Source organism: Tauraco erythrolophus, chromosome 9 (genome assembly GCF_009769465.1).
Source record: "Tauraco erythrolophus isolate bTauEry1 chromosome 9, bTauEry1.pri, whole genome shotgun sequence".
Classification (NCBI taxonomy): Eukaryota; Metazoa; Chordata; class Aves; order Musophagiformes; family Musophagidae; genus Tauraco; species Tauraco erythrolophus.
The window spans coordinates 15,973,842-16,000,635 of record NC_141473.1 but is presented as its reverse complement, the minus strand read 5'-3'; the positions used below and the strand labels follow the sequence as shown (position 1 = coordinate 16,000,635).

Genomic DNA, 26,794 nt, shown 5'->3' with positions numbered 1-26,794 from the left:
GACCTTGGCGGGGAGCGGGGGAGGGTGGGTGGGGGGTGGAGCCGGGCAGGCGCTGGCAGACCTCTAGTCTTGGTCTCTGGGAGCTCCTGCGGCTGTTCCCCGCTTGGGGGGTCGAGGTGCGTGTGGAAAATGCCGGGTTCGCTGCAAAGCCCCGTTTGGGAAGGTTTTTTAAATGCAAAACCTGGTTCTGTGGCTGGTTTGCGCCAAAACCCTGGCCGGCCCAGTGCACCCCATCCTGAAGGGATGCAGCTGGTGCTGGGATGGCTGGAGCTGGAGCAGGCGGGATGGCTGCCCCCGGGATCAGCACGGGTCACCCAGCTCCTGGGTCGGGACAGGAGGAAACCAGAAAGGGTGCGGGAGCTCTGCAGAGGGCGAGGAGAGGGGTCTCTCCCCGGTGCCCGAGCTGGGACAGGTTGTTGGTGACTCTGACCCGGGTACGGAGAGGTGGCCTGGGGTGGCCGGGTGCCAGGAGGTGGCAGGGGCAGGGTGGGGCGATCCCGGCATCGCCACCTTTCCCGACAAGCAGCTTTTCAGCAGTCGCAGCTGAAACTTAAACAAACCATAAAGCCCGGGCGCTGGCACTGCGCGGCTGGGCCCTGCAGCAGACGTGGGCACACAGGGGTGCCAGAGGACAAGGTAAGTGCTTTGTCTCCACTTCATCCCCCATAGCCCCTCTGGTCCCTCATGGCATCTCCTGCTTGGCCCCCCACCCTGCTGCTCCCGGACTCCCCATCCCTCCTCGGTGCTCTCCCGCAGCAATTTCCTTCCGGGCAGGAGCTGGCAGGTGCCTGATTTTTTCTCCCCGCATTTCCTGCTCGGAGGCAGGAGGCAGAGCAGGCTGGGTGGCCCTGAGCCCTAACGACACTGACAGCTGCTCTCCGTGCCCAGGTGCCCTCTGGAGCTGCCACCATGGAGTTAGGGAACATCTCGCAGCCGGTGTACGGCCCCGGCCCCGAAGCTCCAGGGAGCAGCACGCTGGGCCTCGTGGGGATGGTGCACGGCTTCCTGCGGCTGGTGCAGCCCAACGCCCTGCCCGTAGGTTAGTGCACAGCGGTGAGGGGCTGGCGATGGGGTGGGGGGGCTGCTCGGAGCTGCAGATCCCAGTTGCGTCTGAGTCCTCTTGCACTGGTGACTATCCATTCAGGATTTAAATGCTGGGATACTGGGTTAGGAGGGGTATGGGGCCGCGGGAGGGGAACGGAGTGGGGTCCCTGAGGACTGCCAGCTGGGTCCTGTCCATGTCCCCTCACAACTGTGGGACACCCTCAAGTGAGCCCCAGGACAGGCTTTGGTGGCAGTGCCACCTTGCAGAGTCCTGCCCTGTCTTCCCACCAGGTATCTTCATCCCAGGCCCCCACCAAAGGTGCAGAGCAAACCCCGCGCTGCCTGCGAGTTTGCGGGGTCCTTGCCTGGCTTGCAGCCCTCTGTGATTGCAGGTGACGAGGTGTGCTTAGGCACAGCCTGGCTTGGGGCCAAGGGCAGCATGTCCCAGTGCCAGTGCTCCACATGGCAGCCCTGCGGGCACCCCCTGCGCACTGCCTTGCTCATCCTCCCTCCCTCTCTCCTTCCTTCACCTCCGAGGGGATGTGTCGCTGGCACAGCTCTGCCCAGAAGTGGCTGCAGGTTGGCATGGGTGATGCGAGGACCCTGCAGCTGCTCAATGTTCTGGGGGCAAGTGCTGCCCACCTAGGGGGAGTGGTTTGCCACTCTGGCTGCTGGCACTTGTGCTTCCTCCTTCGTTGGGCTCAGCTCTTGCTTGCCAGCAACTTGCAGGCAAACGCATGGCTGGCAAACAATGCAGTGACTTTGTGGCCTTGTTCGTGTCACGCAGATACCAGGGTACAATCGCACATCACCACGTGCCAGCACGGCTTTTAATGAGGCTGTGGGGGCAGGGCGAGCCCTGGAGACGAAAGAGCCAGCGTGGCAGGGGATTTTGCCCCAGTGCCCATCCAAGGCTCAAAGTGCCGGCTGGGCGTCTGTCTGGGGCTGGGCTGCAGGAGGGCAGACCAAGGGCAGCCGAGATGGTTGTCGCAGCATCCTCCCCCGTACCTGGCCCCACTGCCTGCTGGGGTGAGGACCCCCTTGCTCTGTGGACCCCTGAGAGCCTGGGGGCTGGAGTGCTTTTCCTGGGTGCAAAAGGGCTGTGGGACATGATGGCTGGGGAGGGACAGTGGGAAGAGAGAAATATGCCATGCGCTCACAGCCACTCTGAGCCACAGTGCTGGAGGTGATGCCCAGTGCTGGGAGCCCACGTCTGGGGTGAGGAGGTTGTGGGGCTCTTCTGGAGAGCACCCCATGGCCCATCACCTGTTCACAGCCCTCTCTGCTCCTTGTCCCCCAGAACTGATTGCAGATTTTGGGCAGCCCCAGAATGACGAGGCCTTCAGAGAGCAAATCCAGGAGGTGAGCGGGCAGCCAGGGCAGGGAGTGGGCAGCCCCAGATCACCATGGGCTGGGGAATGCTGGTGGGGACTGCTCTGAGGCTGAGCCTTGGGTGCTGGACAGCATCAAGGGGAGTTGTCCAACCACCTGCCCTGTGGGGATCTGGACAGGACCTTCAGAGCTGAGGAGTCTTCAGGTGCACCAGTGTTATGCTGCCTCTCATTCTTCCTCTCTCAGCTGCTGCTCTATGAACTGGGTTTCCTGGTCTGCATGGTTGTTGGGCTCCTCTTCATCATCCTTGTGCCCCTGGTGGGATGCTGCTTCTGCTGCTGCCGCTGCTGCGGGAACTGTGGAGGCCGCATGTACCAGAAGCAGGGCCGGCGGATGGGCTGCCGGCGTCGGGCACTCTGGGCCTCCGTCCTGCTGGTCTCTGCTCTTGTCCTGTGAGTGCACTGGCTGGGAGCCTCCGGATGGGACTGGAGGGCGGGTGGAAACTCCGGCGCTTGGCGGCTGTGCCAGGAAGCTGCCATTGTTCGCAGAAGCAGATCCCAGCATGGCGGGACAAAGGAGAGGAAGCGGCAGTGGTGGGGAGCTGGCCTTGGGGGATGCGCATTGGCACGGAGCAGACCCTTCCCGATAGCTTCACTGACGGGAAATGCGGGTGCGCCAGGCACCGGGCTCCCCTGTGCCTCAGTTTCCCGTGTCCCTCCTCTCTGGTCCCTTGGCTGTGTGCAGGGCACTCGCTGGGATACTCTGGAAGAGGGGCTCAGACCCTGCAGCTTGGAACTGATGTGGGTGGATTCGGAGGGTCCTGGGGGAAAACATCGGGACTGAGCTCCCTGCATGCTGACCCTACCACCCTTCCCTTGCAGGGCTGGCAACGTCTGCGCCTTTGTCAGCAACACCCGCTTCTCCCAGGCTGTGTATGGCACCTTTCCCAACGTCAACGGCACCCTGGGCAACGTCCGCACCTACCTGGCCTCCATCCCCCAGGCACGCCTAGTACCCCTGCCCCGGTTGGGATACCTGATGGGGGACAGAGAACCTCCCTGGGGAAGTGTGACAGTGGGGCTGGAGGTGGGGAAGGGTCTCCACCCGCACTGACACCCTATCTCTGTCCCTCCAGCAAATCAATTTCATCGTTGACAGCAGCGATGTCCCGCTGGACCACGCCAACCGCAGCCTCCAGGGTAAGGGTGTGTGGCAGGGGAGGGATGAGGCATCCTGGGGGTGCTTGGGGGTGGAGGTGGCTGGGGGTGCTGCAGATGATTGCTGACCCTGGGGGCCACTGGACTGATTCTCATGGGGATGTCTAAAGGGAGTGAGTTTGGGGGCTTCTCTCTATGCTCCAGCTGCTGCTTTTCCCCATTCAGGCTTTGCTCTGGGAGGGTGATGCAGGTGTTGGCAGGGTAGGGGGGTCCCCTCTGCCCACCTTGCCTGGAGGGTGGATATGGGTTGGGGTCCTGAGGGGAGTGTCATTGTTTTTGGCAACTCCCCTGCAAGCCCCGGGCTGCTCAGGGTAGCCTGGTCCTGCTGCTGGAGGTCCCATCACTGACACCATGTCTCCCATCTTCACAGACATTGGGCCCAAGCTGGGTGGCATGATCGTCTTGGACATCAGGAGCAGCACAGATGGGGCTCTGGCATCCCTCCAGAGCCTCTTGCAAGGTAGAAGCCCCAGCCCTGGGGTGCTGGCAGAGCCTTGCGGGGGGATTCAGGGGTATGCTGGGGCAGGCGCATGCCTGGGGGGCTCCAGCAGGTTTGGGTAAGGCCTCCAGGGAGGGGGGTCCATCTGGCTACTCCAGCCCCAGCCTGTGGCAAATGCTGGGATTCCGAAGGGGGTGCCCCTACATTGCATTTTTGGATGGGGCCCCAAGGCTCAGCTGGGTGAGGACGAGCCCCCACCATGCTGTCAGGATGAGACCTCAAGCCCCTGCCATCTCCCCAGGGATGGAGGTGCTGGCGGCCGCCTTTGGCAGCATCACCGATGCTCGCTCGCGCCTGGAGGAGCTGCAGAGCAACCACAGCGGGCGGCTGGCCGACCTGCGGGATGGCCTCAACCAGACCCTGCGGCGCTGCGGCCAGCCCTGCCGCAACGTGTCCCTGGACAGCCTTGCCTTCGCCACCAACTTCAGCACGGTGAGGAGGGGCAGGGTGCGGGGCAAGGGGTGCCCAGTGGCTCCCACTCCGGTCCCCCGCAGCCCTCTCACCCAGGCTCGTCCCTGCAGATCCCCGGGGTGGAGCAGCAGCTGGAAGCACTGCGTGATGTGTCCGACTCCAACGTAGCGGCCGATTTAGAGAAGGTGAGGGGTGTTCCCCCGCTCCCGGGTGCAGCGCTGGGTGCTCCTACTGCTGCTGGGGCTGTGCTGCGAGGGATGGCTTGGGAAGAGCCTCACTGGGAGCTGATTGCTGTCACATGGAGGGAAGGGCTGGCTGGAGGTCAGCCTTGGCCAGAGCCCGGCCACTGTCCCCACCACCCCTGGGCGCTGGCGTGGTGGACTGGGTGCTGCGGGAAGCCTGGCTGTCCTGTGCACCGGGATCTGGGGACGGAGAAAATGTGCTGCTCAGCCCTAGGTTGTGGGCAGGGACATGAGCTCTATGCTGTGCCTCCCTGGACGCAGGTTAACAGCACGCTGGACATGATCCCTGCCAAGGTGCAAGAGCAGTCCCAGGACGTGGTGACAGGTGAGCAGGGCTTTGTGCCCAGTGTGCCGAATTGCCCCTCTCCCAGGGCTCCATACTCCCTTCTCATCCCACGCCTGCCTGGAGACCTCCCCTCCTGCCACTCCTCTGCCTGCAGCCCTGGCTGTCCCCAGCTCCCTATGTGCTATCATGCACATCCATCCTTGACCAAAGCCACCCCCTTCCCATCCTCTCCCAGTCCCTGCTGCTCTAGGCAAGCAGGACCTGGGCAGCAGTTCACAGCAGTTCTCTTCATCCCCTGCAGAGACCCAGGACAAGCTCGGCCTTATCAGGCAGGAGATCAGGAGCTTGCAGGAGCAGCTGCCGCTCCTGGACGTGGAGGAGAACATCGGGGCCTTTGTGCGCAATGCCATGTTGGTGCTGGAGGAGTACAGGGAGCCAATCATTGCCTTGGATGGGCTGAGGTAGGCGAGGGGCTGCTGCATTCCCTGGCTCCCTTGTCTGGAGAGGCTCAGGCTCTCGATTCTCCAGTTGCTGGAGTTGGGGCTTGCTCAGTGGTGGGGCTGTGGGTGCAGGGTAGCCAGAGCTGTGCCTTGCACGCACCCGTGCCCCTTTTCTGCCAGGGTGCCTGGGGGCTTTTTCCCCCCCAGAAGGCAGCTGATGGGACACTGGGCACTGCTTGGGGTGCCAGGTCCTGCTGTCTGACTCCTGCCCCTCCTCTTGCCCCAGGTGGAGGGTGTGTGTCCTCCTGTGCTGCATGGTGCTGCTGGTGGTCCTCTGCAACGTCATCGGGCTGCTGCTGGGGCCCCTGGGGCTGAAGGAAAGTGTGCTGCCCACCCAGCGCAGCAGCCTCTCCCACGCTGCCGGGAACTTCTTCATGGCGTGAGGCTCCCTCGGCTGCGGAGGACACGTGTGGGAGCAGTGGGATGGGTGGGCAGGGCTGGCCTGGGGATGCTCAAGCTCCTAAATGATCAAATTACTGTGGCTTAATGGCCTGCCCCATGGCAACTCACTGTGCAAGTGGTAAAGGTGAGGGTGAAACATGGTGCTGGTGAAGGGCGTTTGAGTGGAGCCCATTCTCCCGTTGCTGGTGGGGGCCTGGCAGTGCATGTGTGCTCCCGCGGTTCTGCGGGTGAGTGGTGGCTTGCAAAGCTGGGGGAAGCCATGTCGGGGGCCGAGCCCTAGGGTATGGGAATGGTGGTGCTTCCTGGCATCGCTGAGGTGGACGAGGGGTGTGCAGGCTCCGGGCTCTGCGAGCTGGAGGCAATGCTGGCGTCAATGCCGGGACATGGGGCCTTGAGTGCTGATGGCACCCCTGTCCCGGCAGAGGGGTCGGCTTCAGCTTCATCTTCTCCTGGCTGCTGATGCTGCTGGTGCTGATCACCTTCGTGCTGGGGGGGAACATCTACATGCTCGTCTGTGAGTCCTGGCGCAGCCAGCAGCTCTTCCAGGTGAGCTCCCTGTGAGGACACACCTCTGCCCAGAGCCACTGCCACCTTTTGGAGGGCTACTGTTGGAGCGGAGGCAGCGCTGGCCAGTTTGGGATGCTCTTCTTAGGTGTCCTGCCTTGCACAGTGTCTAGTTTCTCCACCTCTTTCCTTGCTCTCAGCTTCTGGACACCCCTGGCGTGATCCCTGGCTTCAGCCTGTCAGAGCTGCTGGGTCAGAAGGGTGGCACAGCAAACTTCTCGGAGATGTACAGGTGGGTCCCAGCCCCGCCACCACATTTTTAGGGAGGAGTACAGCTGCTCAGCACCCTCTGATGCTCCCCTGGATGGGATCAGCTTGCCCTACCTTCCCTGGGTGCAGGCAGGTGCTGAAGCCAGGGAAGGAGCGAGGTGCAACTTGCCCATATGGGTGAGGACGCGATCCCGGGAGGGGGGTGGCACTCACCCACCCCTTTTCAGCTCCATGTCCCCCTCCTGCAGGCAGTGCCAGCGAGACGCTGCCCTATGGCAAATGCTGCACCTGGACCAGAGCGTGTCCCTGGACGAGCTCTTGAACATTAGCCAGGTGAGTGTGGAGGTGCCAGGGTCTGAGGGGCAGAGTTGGGGTGCAGGGCTGGCACTGGGGGGACAGTGAGGGGTCAGCACCGTGCCCCATCACAGCTCCCCTCACTCCTGCAGTACACAGGAGAGATCTCCACGGCATTTGAGAAGATGAATGTCACCCTTAGCCCCATCTCCCTGCTCAAACAGAGCCAGAAAGACATGCTGTTGAATGCCAGCCGGGCTGGGCAGCCCCCCAACTTCACCCTCACCCTGGAGCAGGTGAGCTAGGGGCAGCCTGGTGTTGGGATGGGAGGGTCCGGATGTGTGTTGATGGAATCCACTGCCTCCTTCCCTTTGCTGCTGTGGGAGTCCCACCAAAGGCTCTAGGGGTGTCCCCTGCCATCCGTGTCACCCCCTGGGGCAACCGGGCACCTCCTCCACCTGCGAGGCCCTGGCTCTGCTCTGCTCTGCAGGGACCAGGTACGGCCCCCCCATGAACCCCTTTCCCCATTCTCACAGCTCTGTCTCTGCCTTTTCCAGCTGGATCAGAACGTGACCCAGGAAAGCCTCCTGGAGCTGGCCGCAGAGCTGGAGCAGCTGGCCGACAAAGCGGTGAGAGACCATGGCACCCTGGGGACACGGCCACCCAGTCCCCGAAGCCACTGGCTGCAGGGGCTCGTCCACAGACCTGCCTGGGTGCCAAGGGAAGGAGAGGCCCTTCACCCTCCCCCAGCTGTTTTCTCCAGCCTGGCCCCCCATCAGATGGCTGTGGTGGGGCAGGGACCCTGTGCCAGAGGGCATCACTGACTACAGCTCCTCCAGGGCGAGGACGTGAAAGAGGACCTGAAGGCTGATGCTGTCAAGCTGAGGGAGCTGGACAAGGAGATGCAGACGAGCTTCTCTGGGCCGCTGGTGAGCGATGCCAGGGTGGGCAAGGTCCTAGGGGTGCTGGCTTGGGCTCTCCCAGAGTTCAGAGCCTGCTAGCAAAGTCTTAGCTGAGCTGTGGGTCTGTGCCTCTGACCCCCCTCTCTCCATCCCCAGCAAAGCCTTAAGGAGAACATCCACTTGGTGCAGAGCAGGGCTGCCCATATCGAGGTAAGGTGCACAAGGGGCCTCCTGAGCACACCCGGGTCTGGGACACCCTGCAAGGTGCCCTTGAGGTTCCACAGTGGAGATGGTGGGGGTTAATCTGCAGTCTCTGGGGCTGGTGGCTGCTGTGGGACACCCCAGGCAAGCACTGTCGGGAGTGCTTATGGGGCAGAGGGAGGGGGCATACCCCACAAACTCTGCCAGGCACAGGCTCTCCCCACCCAAGTACTCGGACACTACCAGCATCTGACCGCTGGGGACACCATGGCTCAGAGACGCTGCGCCCCAGGGATTGCTGCTGGGCCAGGTGGGGGAGATGTGGGGACCCCACTTCCCCGTCACACTGCTGAGGGCTCCTTTGACCCCAGGCACAGACAGAAGCTGCGCTGGACAAAGCCACTGAAAGCCAGGAGTTCCTGGAGAGGGAGACAACAAACATCATCAAGAACGTGAGCTCACCTTGCTCTGCTGCTGGGCCACTGGTGGGGAGGTGACCGGACCCCCACACCAAGACCTCCTTCCATGCAGGGCTGCCAAGCGATGTCCAGCTGCTTGTCCTGCCCTGTCGTTTTCCCTGAGGGTCCACCCCTCCTCTTATGGCACCCCAGACAAGGGGCTGGGGTGCGGCTTGCAGCCCCATTGATGCTGGGTTGAGGTGGTCAGACAGCCCTGATCCTGACACAGAGGAGATGTGGGGCATGGAGTGGGCTGAGGGTGCAGCGTCTCCACTCTCTGCTTGCCTCCGCAGGAGACGTGGGCCTTCCTGGAGGAGCTGTTGGACTTCTTTGAAACGTACATCTCCTGGGCCAAAAGCAGGGTGAGTTGAGCCTTCCTTGGTGGGGTAGAGGGAAGGGGAGAACAGGCTGCAGGGTTCTGGGGATGCTGACATGTCCTGTCCCCACCGTGTCCCCAGCTGACGGGAGACGTGGCACGTTGCAAACCCATAGCTCAGACCTTTGATAGCATGGAGGCCATCACCTGTGATTATATCCTGGACTCTCTGGTGAGTGGAGCAGTGGTGTGTGGGGTGACGTGTGTGTGGGGTGGCGATGAGGTCCCCTTGTCCCCCTCATGTACAGGATGAGGGGTACCCACCTATATCCCAAGCAAGCAGAGCTCAGCATCTCCCCAGTGGATTGCTGTGGCTAAGAGCAAAGGCCAGGCTGTGAAAAGAGCGGGGGTGGGTGGGCGGTCTTTGGAGGGGCCTGGGAGTGGAAGAGGCTCTCCCAGTTGCTCTCTGGGCCCTGATGGCTCTCCCCCAACACCCAGAACACCTTCTGGTTCAGCCTGGGCTGGTGCACCTTCTTCCTGCTGCCCAGCATCATCCTGGCCGTGAGACTTGCCAAGTTTTACCGCCGCATGGACATTGCTGATGTCTACAGGTGAGGAGCCACTCACCCCCTGCGACCGTGCTGGATCTAAGGTCTGCCCCCGTCCCTGTGCACTGCAAACTGCCCCTTCCTGTGCCCCGTGGCAGCCCATGGGGCTGATCCTAAAATAATGTGGGCACGAGGGGCACCATGGAGGTGGCTTGGGACCTTCAGTCTCCAAAAACGGAGATGCTTTGGAGAAGAGCCTGGCTCTGCCTGCTTGGCAACCCTCTTTTGGGCAGCTGAAGGTGCATACAACCCCCTTGGAGGAAGGAGCCTGGCTTGCACGGCAGGGCTGCAGCCCCCAGCCCAGCTCGGGGACCTGCCACTGGATGTGTTCCGGCTTTGCACCATTTTTTGTGCTGGGGCCCCAAAACGGGAGCACAGCTGGATGCCGCGCAGAAGCAGCACACCGCAGGGTTGGTGTCGCTGCCACGAGGGCGCAGTGCTGGTTCGCACACCTCTGGCCACCATCTTCCCCCCCCCACCCCTTGGGGCCCTTTCCCTGTTCCCCCAGGGCCTTCTGACCGACTGCCTGAGGGTAGTGAGCGGTTTCCAGCTGGATTTCCAACAGCTGAGGGCTATGGTGCAGCCAGTTTTCTGGTGGTTCCCCTGCCCCGCTCCCCCAGCTGCCACCCGGGAAGCTGGGCTTTGCAGCACCCTCGTGCCCAGCGCAGCCCCAGCCAGTGTTCCTCCCTGTCTGCCCCCGTTCTCCGCGCTGTGCCCCGGCTCTCCCAAACCCGTGCTGGGGTTGGATGTGTGTGTGGGACGTGGTGCCGAGCCGGGCTGTGCCCTGCCCGCAGCGTGTCCAGGGTCCCCACCAGTGGCCCTGGTGCCTTTCACTTCCCCCTGCAGCCTGCGGCTGAGCTGGCTAGAGACATGGGCTCAGCTGCTAGGGAAACTTGGAGGAACTGAAATGGTGGCACAGGGGACCCTAGTGCCACTGAGCCAGCAAGCGTGAGGGCAGAAGCAGTGATGCTCTGGGGGCAGCAAAGTTCGGGGGCTATAGGAGCCCATGCTCTGTGTCCAGATGGGGCAGCTGGGATTGAGGTGACTGCGGTACCCTGCAACCTGCCACATCCTCCTTGCGTGCCCCAGGGGAAGAGCCCTGTCCCACCAGGCCATGCTGGGCTGGTGGGCTCTCCCAGGAGGCACCTTCTGTCCTGCTAACACTGTCCCTTCTTTTTTTCTCCCCTCCAGGAATGAAGCCTTGGAGATGTAAGTAGCAGTGCCAGGTCCCTGTGTGGGGTGGGGGGCAGCTCCTGTGGCATGAGGGGGGACAGGGCACAGATGGAGGGGGGTGAGGAGGGGAACAGGGTGAGTGCAGGCCAAGGAGGGTGTAGGTACCAGGGGAGGACTGGGAACGCGGGACCTGTGCAGTGTAGAGTGTTCTGAGGTCCCCCTATCATCTTCTCACACTCCTAAGTTTGGGGGTGCTGCTGCTCCCAGCCTCCTCCAAGCTGGTGGAGTGTGTGTGGATGGTCTCCATACCCTCTTTTGTGAGGGTGGGATGACATTTAGCCATCCTAGTGCATCCTGGGCTGTCTCCTGCTCTCCTCTCTGGCTGGGGTTACACAAGTGACTTTGGTTTTGCAGGCCACCCATGTTTAACTTCTACAAAATCCCCCGGCCGTCCACAAGGCATTAGCCCCCGTCACCCACAGCACAGGCATGGAGGAGATGGACACGGCTGCCCTGAATGCTGCACTTTCTCCTTGGGTGCTGGGGAGCAGGTTGGGACCCCCTGGCTGAAACCCCCTCCCCAGGTGGGACTTCACCCCCCAACCCCTGCCAAATCCTGTGGGTTTGGGACAGCTCACACTGTCCATGCCACTGTAGCCTGCGCTGCTGGCCAGCGGGAACCTGCTCACCCAGGCCCCTTGCTCGAAAAATGTGACTATTTATTTTTTGCAGGGAGCCTGACTTTTTCCAAGGCTGTGATTTTTTTTTGGTATCAAACAATAAATGGGGTGTTTGTGTGCACTGCAGGCATGCGGCTGCACTCTTGATGTCCTGCTGCGATGGAAGGGCACAGTGGGAGGGGTAGGGAGGGTTCCCCACTGCTGGCACAAGCTGGGGCTGTGCCTGGGACTAGAGGGCTCTTGCTGTGATCCCCAAGCGTGCTCTGCCTGCAGCCAGCTCTTGGACTCCTGACCCAGCCCAGGGGTTGATGCAGGACCGCTGCTCAGTGTCACCAAGGCTCCCCGCACTGGGCAGCCCTTTGCACTTGTGGCTGGGTGGGTGCCAGGTCCTTCCCTGAGAAAAGCCATGCCAAAAGCCTCCTGTCCATGAGGTGCCCCCCTGCCAGAGCACGGGCACTTCCCTGTGCCCTCCAGCAACCCTGGTATGTGTCATCTGTGGGTTTCCAGTTAGTTTATGGGGTGCCTGCAGCCCACACCTCCTTCCCTCTACTGGGTATGGTGGCATGGGGGCTTTCAGTGTCCACCCCTGCATGTCCCATGCTGCTGCATGGCACGGATGGGCACAGCGAGAACTGCATGCACAGATAAGCCAAGGGCAACTTGGTCTGCATCCGTGATGGGGTAAGTGCAGGCACTGCTTTGCACTGCTCCTTGGCGCAAGCACAGGGCCCATCCCGAATGCCGGGTCAGGCACAGGGGACGTACGTGAGCAGCTTGACTCATTTCCTTCGTTGCAAAGTCCAAGTCTCTCTGGAGCAAGAGACAAAGCTGAGCTGGCCAGCTCGCCCTCTGCTCTGTGCGTCTGTTTTATCGTTTTTTTCCATTTGCTTTCAGATCTTCTAATCACTATTTTTTCCTTCAGGCGTTATCTGAAGCTGCACTGGCCTTACCTCTTGCTATCTCTCCCCAGCACCTGTCCTAACTGCAAAGAGAGCCTCGCGCTTGCCTATCACCCAGCTGAATCTGCCCTGCGTGGTGGCTCTGCCCCTGCTCCCCCCAGGGATGCCCACCCTTTCTGGTCCTCGGGGAGGGATTTCCTGGCGCCCCCTTGGAGACCATTCAGCTCAGTTTTGTTTCCACTTGCTCTGCCTTTGCTCTTCTGCACCCTAAACCCTCAACCGCCCGAGTTGTGACTGTTTAGTGCTTGTCTAGGGGCTGTGTGGAGGTTTCCATCCCCGAGCCCCAGGCTGTCCCCACTGCACAGCGTCCCCTGCTTCCTCTTCCCTTGCTGTGCCTCAGAGACACCAACCCGCGCAGGACAGCTACTGGTTTCAGTTTCCGCTCGCTGGCTTTGTGGGCACTGCTCCCTCCCTGCTGCCCTCTCTGCTCAGCCTCCAGCCGCAGCCTCTTCTCTGGAAGGCAGGGAGCTTGACCCTCCAGGGGCCACCTCCATCCAAACCCAGCCCTGGCAATGAAAGTCTCCCCCCAGATGACTGCACAGCCTTTGCCAAGGCGTGAGGCTTGCAATCAGCAGCTCCCCATTCAGCGCTGCCCCAGGACAGCATCCGAGTCCTGGGAGCCGCAGCTTTGAGGGACCTGGGTCCATCCCCCTCCTCCCGAGCAGCCTTGGGAGGGTGGCAAGAGCAGTGTCAGACAGGGTCAGCAGCTGCTCGGGGAAGAGGCGAGAACGGCTCGTTGCAAAATGCCCACAGTGGCTGCCGCTGGCTCTCCTTTCAGGCCACGCTCCCTCCACTCCACGAGCAGCCACTGCCAGAATCCACTTCCCCTGTGTGGGAGGGAATACTCACAGCACCCCATGGCTGCAGCATGAGGGCCACCATAAGGAAGGTCTCATCAGTAGCCAGCCAGCCTCTAGAGAACCGTTGCAGCAGTTCCTCTTCCCCTTTGCCAGACTTTTTTCCACTACAGGGACTTTCTGCAGCTGAGCCTTTGTCTGGGGGAGGCTCTGCCACATCTTTAAAGCAGTTTGACAACCACGATCTGTTCAATGGCAGCTCTGCTGTTGTGTGCTCCTGCCTGGACCAGCCTGGTGTTCCCTGATGCTGGTTTTTCAGCCAGGAACAAAGGGACAAGTTACAGCTCTTGAAAAAAAATGTCGTCTCCCTTCCTCAATCTTATCTTGGGCCCAGCCACAACTCACCCAACAAGAAGCCCCAGTGGCCTTTTGAGGTTGCTTGTGGCACCGAGGAGCTGCAGGGAGGAAGGAAGCTAAGCCAAGGTAAGTCTCCTTGCTCCCAGCAACACGTGGGTTTGCCTTTGCCAAACCGTGCGCTGCCTGGGATGGCCCTTCTGGGGTGGTCACCTGCCTGCCAGTGCAGAGTCCTGCCTCCATGGCTTCATAGCGGTAAAGGGCCCAGTGCCATGGAGGGAATGGGCTGTCCAGGCACAGCTGGGACTCTGAGCCCACTATGTACCAGCAGTGATCCACACTGGGCAGTACCCTGGTGAGTTGAGCTTGGCCACTTTTCAGCAGAAGCAAAATGAAACTGCCTCCTCCTGAGGGTATGCATCCTCACAACATCCATCTGCACTGCTTTAGGAACGTTTATTTTTAAAAGGAGTCTGTTTTACACACTTAACCCCACTCTCAAGAGGACTAATGCAGGTGAATCTCCTGCAGTCCATCCCATCCCAGCCAGGCTCTGCCAGCCGGGCAAGGCAAAAGAGACAACTCCTTCCCACCACAGCCCTGAACGCAGGGGCAAAGCCACAGCCAGGGTCTCTCTCCCGGAGGAGGGGGCCAGGCAGTGAGCACCAGCGAGGGGCTGGAACCTGGATCTTCCTGCACAACCGCTCTCAAGTTACACTGACTTTGCAAACAGAGGCACAATATGAGCCAGACAACCCTGACAAAGCCCCTTTGTGTGCAAAGGGCAAAGGTAGAGGAGATGGGAACAGAGGGCCTGGGCGTCCTGCAGCATAATCTAAGCTTCCACAAAGGAAAGGGAGAGGAAGGGCCAGCCCTGAGCTCGCACAGGCTGCTGCCAGCTTCTCGGCTCAGAAGAGAGTTTGGGTACCGTCTGGGATAGAGAGATAAGGGAATTAGGTTGCTCTCTTCAGCTAAGTAGCTGCAATCAGTCACAGCTACAGGATTGATCCCAGAGGAATTGCAGTGAGACAGCATGAAGAGTGCTGCAGCTGCCAGTATGTGTGCTGGGACCCCCAGTGCTGCGGAGCTGTGCCACGCTGGCATTTAGCATCTGACTGAGCCCAAAGTAGCAGAACTCGGCAACCCTGCTGCAAGAAACATGCCCAGTTTCTCACAGGCAGAGCTTGGAGGCACCACCCAACCCACTAAGCAGAGAATGGGGTGGTGAGGGGGAAAGACTGTGTGTGTCCCTGCCCACCTGTCCTGGTTTTGACTGGGACCAGCTTCATGGCATTTAGTTGCTGGCCAGGTTAAACCACACCACCACCGCTCCACAAAGATCAGGGAAGTGGAAATGAAGTTATAAAGGAGCCAAGCAAACCAAAAACAAAGTGCTATGGGCAGGCGGCAGTTCTGTAGTCCTGTAGTGCAGCCAGCGCTTTCACCTGCAAATGCCACCAGCATTTGCTCCTCCGCTGGGGCACACACAATTGCACTTGCTAGAAACAGCCAGAAAGCCTGCCCTGGCTTCAGGTGAGATCCCCCAACCAGCCACCCAACGGACTCTTTGAGATGCTGCTGCAGGGAGGCTTTGGAAAGGAGCAGGCTTCTGTACTGCCAGGCGGGGCAGGATTTCCCAGGGTGGATGCAGCTTTCCACTCCTCGTGCACCCATGGCTTGGGATCCCGTTGTGCTTCCCTCCTTCATGCAGCGTCACCCTGTACCAGCGCTGAGGGGGAGGAAGTTCTTGCTGTGGGTGGCTGAGGGGCATCATCGGCCGCTGCTTTTGAGAGGATCTTGTGCTCTCGGGGTGGGGTAGGAGGGGGGAAGGTGGGGCTCTGCAAGGCATCCGAGTATATCTCATCCTGGATGCAGGGACGCTGCACAACCCTTTGCAGCAGCGGCTTGAGCAAACCTACAGTCAGCTGGTTCCCCTCACTGGAGAAGGGTACTGGGTCCTCCTGGGCGTGAGGGAGGTGCTGCAGGACCACGGCGAGGATGTCTGAGGTGGTGAGCTCAGCGGGGCACAGTGGCCACAGTGTGTCCAGATAAGGGTCCAGCTCCCGGTGCTGGGCAAACTCTGCCAGCAGCGTGGTGAATATCTCCTTGTTAAGCAAGGGGCTGAGCTTGGAGAACTTCTCTGCCACCTCCACCACCCGCTGCCACCGCTTCAGGCAGATGAGAAGGTGCAGAGCTTGCAGCACAGCCTTAGGCCTCTTGCTGCAGAGCAGCAGTTCGAGCTCCATCTCATCATCTGCCTCGCTGCGCTTGTTCTTCCTGGCTAGTACTCCCAGTGCTCTCTTGTACAGCGGCACCCGGCCCTCTGGACCCTCCTTGCTGCTGTATGCCCAAGAGATGCTAACATACTGCTGAGTCAGCTCCACAAAACTGGGCAGCCACTTGGGTTTGAACCTCAGGAAGGAAGCGCAGATGAGCTCAAAGAGCGGGACCACCCCATTCTGACCCACCTCCTCCTGCTGTGGCCCTCCCAGGACCTTCTTCCACACCTCTGGGGTGGCTCTGGCTACCAAGAGGCCGTCCCCGTTCTGCTGCAGCTGCAGGCAGCTCCTTGTGGCCTTCCAGGCAGCCTTTGGGAAGGAGGCAAAGATGGAGTTCAGGTAGGTCAAGTTGTCCTTGTCTATGTCAGAGTGCAGAACACGGCTGACCTCCTGCTCTACCAGTTCCTCACAGTAGCTTTCCACCTCATTCTCTGGGGCACACACCACGCAGGTCTTGAGGAGCTCCAGGCTCATGTAGCTGTGCAGCTCCAGGCTCATTGTGCTCAACAGCTTGGCATAACTGTCTTGGAGGCCTTGGGCTGGCTTCTGCTTCTGGTGGAGGCTGTGCTGCAGGATGGCAGCGAGGGCTACAGGAGCTTGGAACACACCACCTTTCTTCAACTTCTCCACCGTCAGCTTAGAGCTGCTGAGGCTCCTCCTCTGGTAGTATCTGCAGGCCTCCTCAAACACCATCTCCACCAGGCACGGCTCAGGCCTGCTGCTGTCCTCAGGTTTGGAGAAGCTAAAGCTGTAGATACCAGTTTGAGTGAGCATCTGGATGCTGTCCTCCTCTCCCAGGGACTCCAAGAAATGCACCTCTTTCATGCCCAGGATTTTCTTTTCTATGAGCCTTCCGCTGTTCTGGTCAACGAGGTATAGGACCCCTGCCAGCACACAGGCAAGGATGCTGCCAAAGGTCTTCAGCTGGACAGGACTTCGGTGGGTCAGGGGTCCCCCCTCCAGGTCAAAGATATGCCTCTGTGTCCCATCTGGCTCCACCACGTTCACAGCACCCTTCGTGCTCACTAGCAGCAGACCCCCACCGTTGGACACAGCAGAGGTGTGAATGTCCAGAGGTGCGAAACCTGAGAGAAGACCCACAGAACCAAGCAGGAGCTTCCTGAAGTCTGACTCGCTGCTGGAGCGCAGCACCTTGCTGTGGATGAAGCCTGCAGAGGGGGCTGTGATGGTGAGCTTTGCCTTCTCAGGATGCCAGATGAGGAGGAACTTGGAAGTGGTGGCAAAGCCAGCAGTGGCAGGCACCAGGAAGACGTGCTGGGAGAAGGCCAGGACCTGGTACTCAGGGCTGTTGTGCAGGACTATCCTTACGGTGCCTAGCTGCACACCTTGCTCCCTCACCTCCAGAGCCCGGGTGCAAACACAGAACCTGAAGGCACACTTGCTCATGTCCGAGTGGGCATCCAGGGGAGGCCTCTCCTCACACCACACCAGGCTGGCTCCCTGGCTGCACACAGAGACGATTCGTGCCCGGGCACCCTGGCAGAGCTCCACTGTCTGCAGCAGCTGCCAGCCCACAGCCACCACAAAGTGCCAGACCTCAGTCCGACCATGCTCCCACACAAGGGCCAGTGCCCAGGAGCCCAGTGTCACAGGGCTCTGCAGGAAGAGCAGTCCCACCAGGGCTGGCTGGGGCGGCTGCCAGTTCCTCTCCAGGTCGGCTCCACCAATGCCGTGGCGCTGGAAGGCCACCACCTGAGGCAGGGGGGGTAGCCGGGTCTTCTGCAGCACCAAAAGGTGCTGCCCATCGGGGCTGGACTGGATGTGGCTGGGCTCTTCTTCCTGGCACAGCAGCTCCCGCAGCCAGTGGCCTCGGCCGAAGTCGCTGAAGTCGGAGACCTGCCGCAGCATCCCGGCTCGTTTCATCGCGGGGCGCCCGCCCTGGTCACCGAGAGCATACACCAGGGCGAGCAGGGGCACGGGGCTCCTGCCGCCCCTCAGTCCCCTCCCAGCACCCCCCGTCGCATCCTGTTCCCCGGGTCTCCGGAGACTTTCCAACCCCCAGGGACCCCCGCGGGCACCCTCCTCCACCAGCGATCCGGTTCCGCGGGCACCAACCCTCCGAGGTACGTGCCGCGCCCTCAGCTCTCCGCACACCCACCTCCGCCCCAGGGGACTCCCCGCTGCCCCGCGTCCCCGGGACCCCCCTCCCGCCGGGACCCCGCAGGGGCTTACCTGCCGCGGCGGCTGCCGGCCGGGGACGGGGCGCCCCTCCGCCGGGGCCGGGCCGGTGGCGGCTCGGCTGGGCTCGGCACGACGCGGCGCTGCGCAATCACGAGGCGGCGGGCTTCCGGGCAGAGCCGCGCCGGGCCGGGCTGGGCCGCCCCTCTCCTACTTCCGTCGCCAGCGCGGGGAGGGCGGCGGGACCGCGGCTCGGGGGCGACTTGCGAAGCCCTGCAGGCGGAGGGGCCATTTTCTACCGGGGGGCGGGTGTGTCAGTCTCAGAGCAACGAGCTCCTTGCGGCCGGGGAGGAGTCCTCCCGTCTCTGCCCTTGCCCGCCCCGCCTGCGGCTGCCGCAGGGGACCGGTCCCGGGGCCGCCCGGGGAACCGGCGGGCAACGAGACCCGGCGCTGACAGCACCCCGCGCCCACCCGCAGCGCTGGCGGCGCTAGGACCGCGCGGCGCACGCCCCCTTGGAGCGCATGCGCAGCGCGGCCGGCAGCGCCTGCGCGTCGGGAAGGGGAACGGCTCGCCCGCAGGTGAGTGCCGGGGACCGTGGGGGGACGCAGCCCCCCCACCCCGCGGGGCCGGGCCCCGCCCCGCCGCCCCTCCCCAGCGCCCGTAACGGCCGCCCGCCGCCGCCCGGGCCTGGGGCGAGCGGGCGGCACCGCCTCCCGCGGCTCCGCCGCCCTGGGGGGATCTCCGTGGGGCGGGGATTCTGCCCGCCGCGAGGGGCCTCGCCAGGCACAGTCTCACGGCCGGGCCCGCCGGCCCCACCGCCCGTCGCCGGCCACGCTCGGATGCCGGCGGCACCTTGCCGGGGGGCTCGGGGCGGGGGGCGACGCCTGCTTTGCCGCAGCCGCTTCCGTGGGCCCCTCGCTGCCCGCCCTGCTTGGCGCGGGGCCCGGCCGCCTCCTGGGGACTCTGGGCGTGCGGGAGTAGCGTACACAGCTCTGTTGCTTAAGAAGTTGTCGGTCCCTTCCCCGCCTGCCTGCAGCGCTGCTGGTATCGCTAATAATGCCCTACCACCGTATTGCCCAAGTAAGTGCCTGTGGGTGCAGCTCGGTGAGTGCTGCCGTGCCGGAGGAGGCTTCCCAGCGGGCTGGAGTTGCCCAACTCTTAGGCCGTGCTGGTGCAGCTCCTCGTGGGCCACAGTGTCAGCTGGCCGCTGAAATGGTGTGGGTTTAAGATAACGCTTTCTAGAAAAAGAATGAGTAAGGCATATTCTTTTATCGTTGATCATTCTAATTACCTGGTTTACCTCACAGCCTTACAAACACTTGTGTTGGCAAAGCAAAGGGGAGCAGTAAACAATGGTAAAGGAGCGAGAACTTGTTATGTTTATTATGCTGAAGGCAGAGGCAGCTTGCTACGTAAGCAAACGTGCAGCCTCAGTCAAAACCCTGTTGCGTATGCCACTGTATGAAAGTTTGCTCTTAAGCAGAGGCTGTGATCTGAATATATGATTAGAGACAATTCGGGCTGAGCAGGTGGGTGGAATATGCAAAGCAATAAGATAATTTGGATCATTGCGATATATGGTGATTGCAGTTCACCAGCTGTTTGAGCTCTAGTAGGAAGTGTGACAAAAATTTTTTAAGAGGAGTTTTGTTGAGGGGGGAAGCACATCAGTTTGGTTTTCCAGTAATAATAGTGTAATCCTCAATCTGTGTCAGTTAGGGCGCTTTTCTGCTGTGTGCAAAGAGACTCAGCAGGCAGGATATATACTAGGTAAAAATGTTAAACAGTTACTGGCTGGCATGCACAAAAGAAACAGTGAGGCTTTAATGAGCTGCTAGGTTGAACATTCATCTGCTCCCCTGCTAACACACCAGGCAGCCACACAGACGTCTCTGAGGAGGGGAAGGGTCAACCTCTGCTGCTCAAAGTTGCTCACTTGCTGTGTTCTTTGTTGTTCTGTGGGACTCCCTGGGTTGTTCTTTGTTTTTGTCTGTTTGTTTTGTTTTAGGATCTTATACCTTTTTACGTTTGTGTTTTTCTTCCTGAGTGCTTGTGCTACTAATAGTCCATGTCTCAAAAATGTTACCTCTCTGCAGCTCTACCTTTCTTATCTTGGTGTGGCTCTGCTCTGCAGTTTCTTAGAACATAGCAGCTTCCTCAGAAGTCGGAGCCAAGGTCATGCAGCTGCGCTGTATTCAGCATGGGCCTTGGATCCACACTGACAGCTGAAGCCATAGGAGAAGGGCAGGGGAAGGTTACTGGGAGAGTGTTTTTCTTCAGAAGGAAGACTTCTGAAAAGGTCTCTGAGTGGCATGAGCTTTTAGGTCGGAGTGTAGAGGCAGTGCAGAATATTTAAGGGTAAACGAGGTGGAATGGATTCTGAAGGAATGAAGAATGAAAATCCAAAGAGACTTTCTGACATGAGAGAGCTGGGCATTGTAGCCAGGAATATGGAAAGGAAGCATGATGAAATGAAAAAAATAATTTGCAAAAATGTTGTGAACAGATGGAGGTGGAAGTGTGTGACGCTTGTCTAGATGGACTTGACAGGAAGAAGCTTAACTAGTTGATGGTGCGAAGTTGATGGATTGAGTGTTATTCTAACTGGACAGATAGAAATGAAAGGCAATTATGGATGAAGTGTTAAAAATGTAGCTTGGATGTTATTCTCTTATATCATTGCTAAAGCAGGTGTAGCGGGAGGGAGTCTGTGGCTGTATCTGCATTAGAAAGCTGCTTTTCCTATTCTTTCAAGGGGGGAAATAGATCAGTAGTGGTGTAACTTTAGATTGTGCTATGTAGAAGCACATAGATCACTACTGCTCTGAGCAGGATGGAAGGACTTGCTAGTAAAAAATGCATATACTGAGACTGAGGTAATGTTGCTTGGTACTGCAGAAAACGAAGTAGGATCTGTGTGAGTTTTTGTCCTCAGCACACCCTCAGAGTATGTTTCTCATTATATACTGCATGAAGGCACCTGGAAATTCTGCCAGATGGATCCAAGGCTTGTGTGCTCTGAGTGTACTGTTGCCTTTTTGATGAGTTGGGCACCTTACAGTTACAGAAGAAGGTACAGTCTGAGCAGTTTTCATTCCAGTGGACAACATACAAATAAGATTGTAAAGGACAGATGAAATATAAAGGCAACGTGGACCTACTAGCATGAACCATAACTGCCAATGCACGAGTTGGTAGAATAAGCTGCAAAATGGCTTCTAGCAGGAATTTGATCATGATGGTTGCTAAAGCCTTGATAAAATCTAGCCCAGTGTATTCCTGCTCTCTCTGTAGTGGTCTGCCAGGCTGCTGCTGGAGTATTCCCGAGGGTTTTAATACTGGAGCTTGAACTGAGTCAAGGCACTGTCTATGCATTGGGATTCATAAACTCTTGTGCTGGGTGCAGGTTGTCTGTTGCTTCCAGTGATGGGTGAGTGCTGGAGCCTGTGTTTTAACTGCCTGTTGCTCAGGTTCCAATATTGACTTTGCAGATTCATCATGTGTATGAAGTGCAAGCTTTTCCTGGAACTTCACTGAAGAATTTAGTGACTACTTGCCTTATAATGTGTTGCTGTAGTAGGCGGCTCTTTATCCCTGTCTCTTGCATGATAGAGATAATCTTTGAACAACCTACTTTTAGACTTGAGTGATATACCTGCAAAATATGTTGAAAGGCAAAGCGTGATCACACTGAGTTCCAGGTGCATGCAGTTGTGTGTGGGCAATTACTGGCCTTGAAATATTTAAACAAGTGAGTCCAATATTAGTAGCAGTGGCAAATCAAGGGAAATTGGATTCTAAATGCAAAAGTATCTCAGTTCTTGTTCAGAGTCTTTATATATATTGATTGAGGTCCAGGGCTTTGGCATTAACAGACTAATACAGATCACATCTCATTTGCACTACCCTTTTTCAGACAGGGAATAAGTCGCTTGCCAAGTAACACAATATGTGAAAATACCATTTTATGCCATCTGTTTGGTTTCTTTTTGTTTAGCCAATAAGCGTTCCAGTGTTTGTTTTTTTTTTTGAGGGGTCCACACTGAAAAAAAGTATTCATGTTTGGTTGTATATGGGGCTTGTGTATGTGCATCTGTAATCCTGAAAACTTTCAGGTTTGTTAGCCTAGGCAATTAAATGCAAAACACAACGCTCGATGAGCTGCATGCAAGATTACAGAAGTTACAAGTTTTGGATACTGATGTCATTATATGTGGCATCCAATTATTATTACCCAGCTGGCTTGAATTGAAATTGAATGTAATTAATTAACTAAGGTTGAGACCCTGCCTACAAAAGGCAGGCCATTTCCTCCTGGCTGCGGAAGATGCAACGGCGTCCTTGGAGCTGCAGCCCAGGCTGGTGAGCAACATCCGGTGACCCCGACGTGATACGTCTGAGAGACCCTGAGGACTGCGACTCCCTTGCCGGAGCCAGAGTAGCCAGGGCCGGAGCGAGAGTCCTTCGGTAAAGAAGGTAAAGCCGCAAGCCCCGATGTGATATTCATGGGAGGGAAGCGTGCTGGAGTCGGAACAAATGGACTGGGTCTCTGCTCACCGTAAAGCCTTTACTTTCCTCTAAAAACAAAAACTGGTAAAACAAAAAGAGGGAATTGTGGCATCCGATTATTATTACCCAGCTGGCTTGAATTGAAATTGAATGTAATTAACTAAGGTTGAGACCCTGCCTACAAAAGGCAGGCCATTTCCTCCTGGCTGCGGAAGATGCAATGGCATCCTTGGAGCCGCAGCCCAGGCTGGTGAGCAACAATTATAGTGTAGATGTGCATTAGTGTTACGTTCTCTACAGTACTATTTTTACTATTATAAGATGAACTGTGGAGTAATAAGTCTGTATGGGAGCTGAGGGACAAGGTGGAGCAGCCACAGTTTTCAATGTGCACAAGTCTGAGTAAACCTCGAACTCAAAATGTCAAGTTCATTTTTCCCGTGGATATTCTAAAGACATGCATTCATCAGAATGTCACATGTTTGGTTGGAATCTCTGCTATGAGTTCTGGAATGAAATGGAAGGGAGGTGGATGGTTGGATGTGCTCATCCCTGTCTTCCTGACTGGATCAGCTGATCCTGGGCTTGATGATAGATAAAGCAAGAGTCTGCCCAAGCTTCTGTTTGCTGTGGCTTTTATCTTCCTGCCTTTGAGCTACTGAGACTCGTGCTCTGTTGAGGTTTCTTTTAGTTCCAGATGAAGCATCTTGGATCTTCTGCTGCTTGGCGAAGTACTTGCTGTTCTAAAAATCCAGATGTGTGTGTGTCTCTTGGCCCTCAGGGGTAGTTCTCCCGTGCAGCCAGCGGCTGCAGCAGGATTCACTTAGCAGCATGTGTTAATGGGACTGACCTATTGACAGAATAAATTACGCATTTGAACTCAAAATGTGGAAAGTGCACTAATGCTTTTTACATGTGATGTGTTTAAAGGGTAATTGTTAACTACATTCAGTGTCGTCATTTTCATAAGCTGTCACGATGTCCTGATAATTTGACGCCTCTACAACTTACTTATAAATGCTTTGTGCATTTAACTGTTGTTTTCTGCAGCTGCTTAGAAGGTCCCTGTTAGCAAAATGCAGTTTCCTGTTTCTGTCTTTATGACATATAGAAAATGTAATTGCATAAAGTGAAAAGAAGGAAACATTCGTACAGCCTGATGATCATAGGTTATAAAACAAGCAGAGCCTGATAAAACGTTGGCATGAAAGACGACTTTTCCTTTTCTCCCCTTGCTTCTCCATATGCTCATTTGTAGAATAGCAAATTATAAATGAGAATATTATTTAATCCTTGCCTCTAGCAGTCGTCTTTGTATGTGCTCTGTGCAGCTTTGGTTGAGAGAATATGAATCTCAAGTCCCATTTTGACAGAGACTAGAATTTTCACATGATCATGCAATCCCTCTGATGCTCCCCCAGCATCAATCCTTTGTGCCTTGTGGGATTTAGATTTTTGTCTTTCTGAAAATGTAGGAAAAATATTAAAATGCAGCTCTCGAAGTCCGGGGACTAAGCAGAGTGTATTGATCCCTTCCCATTCACGTACACATTTGATGTGAGAACGCTGACCTAGAAGCACTGAGGGTTAGTTTATTAGTTTTGACATTGGGATTCATTAGCTGTAATTCAATTAGAAGCATGCTGATGGATGTGTTTGTATGCTGGGAATGGCAGCTGCTTTAGGTTCAGAAACTTGTAATTCTAGTTGGGAAACTGTTTTGTGCAATCTTGGGTAAGGTTTGTATTGCTAGGCTAAAAGCGACATAGTTCTTGATTTGGTTTTTAATAGATTTCTCTCTATTTCCAATTATGTTTCTATTTAGAATAATGTCTTATTTCCCATGACAGTTTAAAAATAATGCAAAGTCTGTAAAAGAGAAGCTATCAAAATGATTGAATAATGTTTTCTGTTTTGTTTGTTAGACTGAAACCTCTTTCCATCTTAATTGGGTATATAGACTTACTAGGCTACAGGAATAATTTTGGGATTTACAGAAGGTTATGATGCAGTAGTTGCTAAGCTTTCTTCTGTCAATGTGTCTTGAGGCTGTTTCCATTCTTACCCCAGCACATACACCAGCCCTTAACCAGTCACCTGTGCATATTCCCTTTCTAGCAGGAAGACAGAACACCTCTGCTTTTCTAGATAAATGTTATCTTTTCAGGTGTGAGATCTGCTGCTGTCTGTCCTACCCTCTGCTTTCCCATCCAGGCAAAGCTCCTTCCCTTCACTCTTGGGGCAGGGTCTTTTGCAGCAGCACTGTTTCTCCAGGTCCAAAGATGTTTTCCTGCCACTCAGAACTGAGATTTACAGCTCAAGGGATGGATCTCTGAATAACCAACTCTGGAAGCCTGACAGTCCTAGATGAGAACATAGCTGTAGTTTAAGGTAATCAAAAGCTGTCTGCAGTGGAAAGAATGTAGAAGAGATCTGGAACTGGCATTCAGTAGTTGCTGGAAGTTGCTCTTTGAGGGAAAGACTAAAAGATCTAAAGAAAGATCTAAACCTGCCGTGGTTGTGGAAGGGGGTTCAGGTAGTCTGGGATGGAGGTTAAATCCAAAGCTGTCTCCATGGCTCCCAGCTCAGAAAGCCCTGGGGTCTTAGATGCTGACTTGAGTGAACTTCTCTATGCATAATTTAGCATGGCTGAGTGCAGCTACCACAACAGCCTGGCCATGTTTTTCTGGAGCATGACTTAAGTCAAGCTTCTGACTGAGGTGTGCTGCTGCTGTGTGTAGTTACCTTTGGAGGTATGGCAGAAAGCTTGGGAGCTCAGGGATATGAGAAGGGATGGCATTCCCTTAAGTACCTCTGGCAGTGTTACAGTGATAGAGGTTAGAACAGTGCTAAAGCTGTGATACTTGCCAGAAAAATCTGTGATTGTAGATAAATATATGTTTACAAGGTCAGAGTGGTGATGTGCTTTGTGGCATCAGACACGAGGTTGGGAGTACATGGCAAGTCATGCGTTCTGACTCTCAGCCTCTGGAATGGGTTGATGTCACATAACGTTCACGACTACAGTTATGGCCGTTACTTTTTGTAACGGCTCGTTTTGTAATAGTGATACTTCCTTTTTTTTAACAGGATAACCAGTAAGCATGAAACACAAATTAATTATAGTAAAACCTGTTTGTGTTTCCATAAAACCTTTTCTGTTAAATAGATCAGGAAATTAATCTGGTTAAAAAAAAATATAAAAAAAATCCCTGCAAAGCTTCTCCCCGGTGTTCCTCCCATCTTCCTCCTAAAAATGAACCACATGTGATGCTTTTGAGGCTGGGTTCCTCTCTGGCTTGATTTGCAGAGCAGCTGGCACAGCTGAGGTAGGGATGAGCAAAGGTGGCAGGAGTGCTTTGGGAAGCTTTTTGGAGTGCTAGGGAGGCTTTGCAGCCAAATATTTCCTAGTGTTGGACGCCGCCTCAGAATGCAAAAGCAGAATTTGAAGTGCTTTGGTTGGCAGCAAATTAAACAGATAAGAGAAGACTTTCTCAAACAGTTTCAGGAGCTTTTTATCATGAGGTGTCCTTGAGGCTTGACCAGTGTCAAAAAGGACTGGGTATCCATTTGATAACAAGTAGTGCAGCTCATGCAATGAGATTGAAAAATACATTCTTTTCTAGATGGAAACGGTGTTGGTCTGGATCATGAATCAGTTTCTGGCAGAGGAGAATTAAGAAAATGTATTCATAAGGAGCTTATTCTGTATCTTCCTGTGTCTGAACTTTTGCATCTTTCTTTGAAATGGGATGTGGGTCTAGATGGGACCTTTGATCTGTTTTCTTATGTAGTATAGTTATTAAAGCCCCTACTTTCAGCTTGTGAGAGGCTGTTAGTATTTCAGCGCAGCGAAAAAGTCTTTCATGGTTGAGGCAGGCCAGATATGCCTTGAAGAAAAGTTCAAGTTTCCTTAGCCTTTTTTGTCTGTTCTTACCTTCAGTGTATACAGCATGGCCCAGACAGAGAAGAAAGGTGGGCTGCTTCGGAAATCTTCAGCCTCCAAAAAGCCATTGAAGGAGAAAGTTGTGTTGATGTATGATGAGATTTTCACGGTAAGGATTTAAGCATCTCTTCTTTCTAAAGTGTTGCGTTATATTTTTCTGGTTTATTTTGTACTGAAGGCTCTGCGTGGTGGATTCTTTTTCTAAGGTAAGGACTGCACAGTGTAGGCACATGCTTCAGGCTCTCCTGCTTTCATGCAGAGCTCTGTTTTCTGCTTTCTTCCTTAATGTCGCCTTGTCCTGTTGTCTACCAGGACCATTTGCAATCTATGGGAAGTCACGGCTTTTCAAGCATTTCTCAAAAAATAATCCAGAAAATAAACAGAGGCATCCTAATTGAGAGCTGCTTTCGTTTGTCCTTTGTTTCTGGGAATTTGTGTAGACAGAATTCTATACTGTGAGACCACTTGGGC

General features: G+C 56.4%; 3 protein-coding genes across 8 annotated transcripts in view; 2 read left to right on the top strand and 1 right to left on the bottom strand.

The window, feature by feature from the left end:
• Positions 1 to 894: 894 nt before the first annotated feature.
• Positions 895 to 11,441, top strand: LOC104371810 (prominin-1-A). Its single transcript, XM_086616594.1, has 24 exons — positions 895 to 1,039; positions 2,345 to 2,406; positions 2,623 to 2,828; positions 3,258 to 3,378; positions 3,512 to 3,575; positions 3,964 to 4,053; positions 4,334 to 4,524; positions 4,614 to 4,688; positions 5,007 to 5,070; positions 5,333 to 5,492; positions 5,758 to 5,910; positions 6,356 to 6,479; positions 6,638 to 6,729; positions 6,956 to 7,040; positions 7,154 to 7,297; positions 7,559 to 7,630; positions 7,841 to 7,930; positions 8,060 to 8,113; positions 8,476 to 8,556; positions 8,856 to 8,924; positions 9,021 to 9,110; positions 9,377 to 9,489; positions 10,678 to 10,695; positions 11,074 to 11,441. The coding sequence occupies exons 1-24, from the start codon at positions 910 to 912 to the stop codon at positions 11,123 to 11,125; spliced, it is 2,400 nt and encodes a 799-aa protein (XP_086472720.1). The 5' UTR covers positions 895 to 909; the 3' UTR covers positions 11,126 to 11,441.
• Positions 11,442 to 13,894: 2,453 nt separating this feature from the next.
• Positions 13,895 to 17,612, bottom strand: HPS6 (HPS6 biogenesis of lysosomal organelles complex 2 subunit 3). Its single transcript, XM_009977329.2, has one exon. It carries the CDS (start codon positions 17,610 to 17,612, stop codon positions 15,153 to 15,155), a length of 2,460 nt encoding a protein of 819 aa, XP_009975631.2. The 3' UTR covers positions 13,895 to 15,152.
• Positions 17,613 to 18,414: 802 nt separating this feature from the next.
• ARMH3 (armadillo like helical domain containing 3) overlaps positions 18,415 to 26,794 on the top strand; it is a 125,320-nt gene continuing 116,940 nt past the window's right edge. For 4 of the 6 annotated variants that reach the window (XM_086616949.1, XM_086616947.1, XM_086616948.1 and 1 more), the window contains exons 1-2: positions 18,415 to 18,446; positions 26,321 to 26,432. In XM_086616949.1, coding sequence (XP_086473075.1) covers positions 26,331 to 26,432 — 102 coding nt within the window. In that variant the 5' untranslated portion in view covers positions 18,415 to 18,446; positions 26,321 to 26,330. Of the gene's footprint in view, positions 18,447 to 26,320; positions 26,433 to 26,794 lie in introns of those variants that run through there. The other 2 variants (XM_086616946.1, XM_086616950.1) reach the window with 2 other exon arrangements.